At 31.6% G+C, this 6,162-nt stretch overlaps 1 protein-coding gene across 2 annotated transcripts; it reads left to right on the top strand.

The window, feature by feature from the left end:
* The first annotated feature begins 98 nt into the window (after window positions 1-98).
* On the top strand, window positions 99-2,347 carry LOC137807502 (uncharacterized). 2 transcript variants are annotated; one of them, XM_068608183.1, is made up of 5 exons: window positions 99-238; window positions 324-472; window positions 720-1,365; window positions 1,549-1,637; window positions 1,751-2,347. In XM_068608183.1, the coding sequence occupies exons 1-3, from the start codon at window positions 113-115 to the stop codon at window positions 760-762; spliced, it is 318 nt and encodes a 105-aa protein (XP_068464284.1). In that variant the 5' UTR covers window positions 99-112; the 3' UTR covers window positions 763-1,365; window positions 1,549-1,637; window positions 1,751-2,347. The 2 variants fall into 2 exon arrangements, with proteins under 2 accessions (XP_068464284.1, XP_068464283.1); XM_068608182.1 differs by having other exon boundaries at window positions 1,549-2,347.
* Window positions 2,348-6,162: the final 3,815 nt, after the last annotated feature.

The following is a 6,162-nucleotide window of genomic DNA, read 5'->3' on the forward strand; positions in this document are numbered from 1 at the left end:
CCATAAACAGTGTCTATTTTCAGTACTTCGTGACTTGTGTGTTGCAGTGCGGATCAGTTGTTTGAGAAATTGGGTGAGAAAAGGAATAAGTATAGATATTGGAAGACAAGACATGAATCCAAGGCCACTGATGCCATTGGTTAGGATGGCTGCAGTTATCTTTGGTGGAGTCGTCACTCTTAACTTGACTTCTACTGTTACCATTAAATTGCTCCGATTTGCGTCCGAGAAGAAACGAGTAAGGATTATTGAACTTTATGGGTTTATCCTATTCTGTTTAGCAAATTGATGTAATGGAACATGTTTTGTGGGTTTGTATGTAGGAAAAAGTTGCGTTGCCGTGTATGGCTTGTAGGGGGAAGGGGTTTTATATATGCAAACTGTGCAATGGGAATGCCGCCATAGCTTGGTCACCCATGTTCGACCCTATTGCAATTAACCCCTGCGTTTGTCCTACTTGCGAAGGAAACAGGTTTGGTTTTGTTTTGTTCCGCTTCATGTTATGCCTAGTTCGATATTCGATGGGAATTTCGAGTATGGGGTAGGTTGCCGAGAAAATGTAAGACAAAGAAGATAATTTGATTATTGGGGTTGCCTTAAAGTGGAATTATAAGGAGATTACCTTCTTAGAAATTTGTTTTGAGTTAACATCATTCATCAAGCATTATGATTTTTTGGACTACGCAGTAGTTTTGTAATGTTTCCTCTTAATTTTGCAGGGTTCAACGTTGTTTGAACTGTCTGGGAAAAGGTTATGGGTGACTTTTATGAGATTTTGAGATGGATAGTGCTGCATTTATTTTGTTCCTTTAGAATGTGAAGGATGATGATTAAGCAAGTGACTTGATCAAGAGTATTTTGCGTTCCGAGAGCTTCCACATATTCATCATTTTTCTGCTGATTGAATTGCCTTCCCAATAATAGAATATAAAGAGCTAGACAATAGTTCTGTAATAAATCTTGACCTACAAAAATGGGGAAACGTGTCCACTTTTTTTTTGTGTGGCTTGGCGGTGATCCGTTTGGAGATGCTGATGGACTTTAAACTTTATTTGCTATTAAAGTGGCTTTCTTCTCTATCTTAAAATTATAACTTTAAGTTTATTATAATTTTTCATGTTTCGTTTTTGTTATAGTTTGCAGAAGGGGGTTGGTTTTTGCCAGGTTAATGATGTACCAGTAAACTTGTTTTCTTGCAGAAGGGGGTTGCTTTTTGTTTACACATTATTTCAGGTTAAATTGTGTAAGAAAATAAAATATCTAATATAGAGATGTAGTCTGCCGTGCAGAATGTGATTTGGACATGAAGTTGCAGTCAATAATAGTCTTTGAAGAAGTTAAGGACTGGATTAGTTCAACACAGAGGTGCGTTAAATGTTTATGGTTCAACTAATAAATCTTATCAGGTTGTCAGCTAATGCATTTTAGTATATGTGCCAAACCAAGGGTTTTTTTTTTCACTCACAAAGCCATGTCAAACAAGCAGCACTACATGTAGCGCATAAACATTGTCCTTTAACAACATAACATCGAACTTGTCTTTTGCAGTCAGCAATACTCTTTCAGCCTCAAATGCAACACCTGTGGTGTTTGGAGATAAATAAAAATTTGATGTAGAAACAAAATGTACATCAAAGGTATGAGCAAACTGGAAGAAGAATTCATGTCAAGAAACATGAAAGTCCCGAAGCTTTAATATGAAATTAAACAAATTACCAATTTGAGAATTATTTTAGCAACTTTCTAACAGGTATTCTAATGAGCAATGAAAACACCCTAACAAACCCATTGAGGAACTGAAAAAGGTGATTTAATGATGTCAAGAAATGCATACCAGACCACAGTATCTGCTATCAACTGGCCCCGGAAAGAAAGAGCAAAGCCACAGCTCTTACATCATTTGCTTCAATTGACAACGGCGGCCTACTACCTGCACTAGTAGCTCTTCACAAACATCAATAATAAAAGATGCAACATCTTCTTCACTAGTGATTTTATTCCTTAGTCCTTGCAGTATTCTACTATGTTTTCAAGATGACGGTTGGTTGCTGCCAGAAAGAAGAGTTCCATTGTCTTCCAAAATTAGTTTATAGTTTCTAGATGTTACTTGAATATGTAGAGTACATCCTTGTTTCTCTACAAATCTGATGTATTTAGTGTTGGTGTCACTTTATGAGAAGAAATTGTGAGCAGTAGGAATAATGGAGCCTATTACGATCTGGATGGTCCACTGAACCATGCAACCTTGTGGTTGCTACAATGTTTATGATTAGAATCTCTAACCCAGAAAGTATGGAAGGGTTTTTCACCTATAAATTTTCACTTCCAGTTCTTTCTGGAACGATTATTTCGGAATGCAAAATATATTTCCTAAAGCCTATTCTGAAATGAATAGGAGGTGGTCAAGAATTTAATTATGTGCAAGAATCTAAAGCTAAAATTCCAAGTTCAACCCTATCTTCATCATGTCTTGTTTGCATCCTAGAAAAATTATCAAGATAGGCCAATCATATCAGACTTTCTTTCAGCGTGCAATGGTGAAGGAACAATGTTATCAACTCCTAAACATCAATACATTTAATTTAACTCAAAATTTAAGTTTGTATTGAGGAACAAACCTTCACTCCATCCCATTTCTTCCAAATTGGAGGAAAATAAAAATGAAGGTAAAAAATAAGATAAAAATAAATTTTACTATTTTTTATAATATTATATCCATCCAAATAGTATAACATATTTCCTTCATCTTTTATTTTTACTAGCAATGGAAGAGATTCATGGAAAAGTAAGTTGCAGTGTCACTTGAATGACAAAAATGTCAAAAAAATGTTTTAGTGTTTTTCTATTTCATTTCTTTTAACAGAGGAAGTGGGATTTACAGAGATTATGTAGCAAAATATTGTCACCTATACTGCAGCAAAAAGATAGTCATCTCATCTTCATCAAAATCATAATTAAATAAAGCTGGCATTACTTACAATTTCTAAAAGTATAATGAACAATGTACTGTCATAATGTCATCTCTCACCTTTTTGGCATGGATATTGAGCATTGTGATAGCTTAACCGAGAAGAATTGGAACGTGCAGATTAATATCAAGATCATTGTCTAAACATTCCCAAGTTCAACACAATCAACAATGCAATCAATATTAAGATTCTAAACAAAGCTCAGTCGAATGTCAAAACTGCAAAGAAGTATGTTGAAGCCCTGAGAACACTAGTCATTTATTGCCATCAGAAGTTCATGATAACCAAAATAATGTGTTCTAGTGTTTTCATCCCATGTAATGTATCACAAAAAGTACCATAGGAGTAACAATGCTACCACAGCAGTAACAATGCTCAAAATCGCTATGAAGTTGTTGCATTTAACAATTGTTGCATTTTTTATGCTAGCATACCTCCTAAATTCTTATAGAATTCACAACTTTTGTGGATGAATTTTTAATGCATAGCATGTCTCATGTAAGCTGAGGCTCATATATCTTAGTGGTCTTGTAATCTATTCTTTATACAAGTGTGTCTCACACCTTTGTGAGCAGTCAAACTTCTGTCAACAAAATTTTGACTAAATTTATGAGAGTATCTCTCACACCCTTGTGAGTAGTCACCCTCTTGTAGGCAAAAGTTTCAGTTATACTAGAGTACAATTACACTCTTACAAAAATATCTGATATAATTTCTATAGTTATGCATTTCCTACATTCATGTAGCCACACTAAAACATCTCAAACAATCTTTTACAAGTTCTTTCCTAAATACTTGACAACAACAACAACCTTTTGAGATGTATTTTAATTCCATAGTCTTCCGGAAGAAATTTCTAGTTTTTGGATGTGACTTGAATATGTAAAGCATGGTCTTTTCTCTACCTACATGATGTATTTAGTTTTGGTGTGAATTTTAGATGAAATTGTGAGCGATAAGAATAATGCAGCTTTTTATGAGGCAGATCGCTCACTGAATCATGCAACCTTGTGGTTGCTACAATGTTTGTGATTAGAATCTCCAAGGCCTGGAAAGTAAGGAAAACTGAGTGATGCATAAAATGTAGGATCTATTATAGTACAGTATGTACAACGGGTCTATCCTGCATCCCAAGAATGTGTCCAACATGGGCGAACCATACCAGACGTTATTTCAGGGATGTTTCTTTTAGAACCACTACATTAAAATACCTTTGATTTTATTGATGTCTTCTATTTTATTGATGGTTTTTTTTTTTATTTTGTACTGAGTAATTCAGAAAAATTATAGATTATACAGTGCAGAAATTATTTATGGATTGAGAATACCTTTCAGATTTTATAATTTAAAATTAGTTTCTTTAAAAAAATATATTTCAAATTATGAAATCTAGAACGTATTTTAGACTATAAGATCGGTAAAGTATTTCTGGATTAAAAAATATTTTTCAGATTTTGTAATTCATAATCGAATTCTACATCCAGAAAGTGTAAATAAATAAAAAATACTTTTTAATTTTTTTTAAATTGTAGGATTTAAAATGTATTTTTTAAAGATAAAATGGTATTTTCACTTGATTTATGCATAAAAAAATGAAGGTGGAGAAGAAACAACCTATTTCATTATGCAGTGATGGAGCAATTTAACAAGTCCAAAATAGTATAGTTTTTCAGCTCATTTGACTCGAATATTAAGTTTGCATTGAGGGAAGGGACAAAACTTTCATCCGATCCTCCAAGTTGAAGAGAAAGAAAAAAGAAGGTAAACAACGTAATAAATTTCACTGAATGTTATAATACTTATGAATAGTAATATATAATTCATTTTTATAAAAAAAAAACTCACTTTTTCAAAAAAAAAAATTGGCTACTTTTATTTTACGTGATGATATTTTTCTAAAATACTCTAACTTTAATTAATGTCTGATATTTGGTTATATTATTATAATATTTTTTTTGTCTTACAAGAGGACGTTTGAAGAAGAATACTGCCCTTTTTTTTTAAAAAAAAGTTTAGATTTTTTGTTTTCCTTTAGAGATATTTTCAAAGTTTTATGCAATATTGGTTATCTTTTTCTCATTTATACTAATATTTTGTCTTCATCTTGTACTATTATATGTTCTATCCTCCTTTATTAATTGTTGTGTTTTCTTTTAAAGATTTTTGTTTTTAGTTAATTTAGTTTTAAAGTTTAAAAACAACACTTATGTCATCTGTATCTTTACCTTTTCAATTAATTTTTAATGAATTTAGATACATGCATTTCTTGTGACAGAAATTAAAAATTAAAAATAAAAATTGTATAAATATTTTCAATTTATTAAAAGCTTTAAATAGAAAAACATCATATACAATGAAATGCTTTTTAAATTTCAAATGCTTTATTGAAGGTGAATTACTTTTATAAACTTATTATTTCCTTAAATAGTAGCTAGAAATATTTAAACTGGAATGTGAACCGTAAATAAACAGTATATTCTTAAAAATAAATAATTAAAATTTTTGAATGGTTAATGAAGTGATCCATATAATTGAATTAGTAGATTGAGAGTATTTTATATTTTTAAATTATTTCTTTATTTTTATAAAATACAGAATTTAAAATTTAATTTAAACCTCATTATTTTATTTTATATAAATTGAAGGTATACTTTTTTTCAAAATATAGTATTTATTTTTTTAGAATAATTTCTAAATTCTCCCATAATACAAACATCACCCGCTTTTTCAATTCTGGCATGACCGTCGCATTTGGGTTGGTGATCTACAGACTGTGCCGAAATATGGGCCCACGCGCAACATGCTATTTAGGGGTTTGCATTCTGCACCTCATATTTTAATCTTGCATCCCATATAATTTTAAATGACCACTTTACCCTTTTGAAAACAACTTGAAAATAAATGTTGAGATGTTGGTGACATTGTGCTCCTTTGTAGCATTTTTTCAGGTTTGGAGCATTGGTACTGCATGTGTGGCTCACGCTGGTTGGAGAGAGTGGTTGGTGTGCTTGTGGTGTCGATCGGTGGTATCGGTTGAATTACGGGATGATTTTTGTGAGTTTGTAATTTTTATTTTGCAAGTTGAGTTTTAGAATGTATAATTTGGTGACCTTTGGATTGTACAGAATGTTATAAGTTAGTATTTTTATATTTTAGAACATAGAATTTAAAATATAAAATATGTATTATAAAA

The sequence above is a fragment of the Phaseolus vulgaris genome, chromosome 3, assembly GCF_000499845.2.
Source record: "Phaseolus vulgaris cultivar G19833 chromosome 3, P. vulgaris v2.0, whole genome shotgun sequence".
Classification (NCBI taxonomy): domain Eukaryota; kingdom Viridiplantae; phylum Streptophyta; class Magnoliopsida; order Fabales; family Fabaceae; genus Phaseolus; species Phaseolus vulgaris.

What these genes read in the sequence shown, in the direction of transcription:
- LOC137807502 (XM_068608182.1), top strand. Translation starts at nt 113, where the DNA reads ATGAATCCAAGGCCACTGATGCCATTGGTTAGGATGGCTGCAGTTATC. An exon ending in TTGCGTCCGAGAAGAAACGA is followed by an intron (nt 239 to 323) that starts GTAAGGATTATT and finishes GTTTGTATGTAG; the next exon opens with GAAAAAGTTGCGTTGCCGTG. An exon ending in CCTACTTGCGAAGGAAACAG is followed by an intron (nt 473 to 719) that starts GTTTGGTTTTGT and finishes TTAATTTTGCAG; the next exon opens with GGTTCAACGTTGTTTGAACT.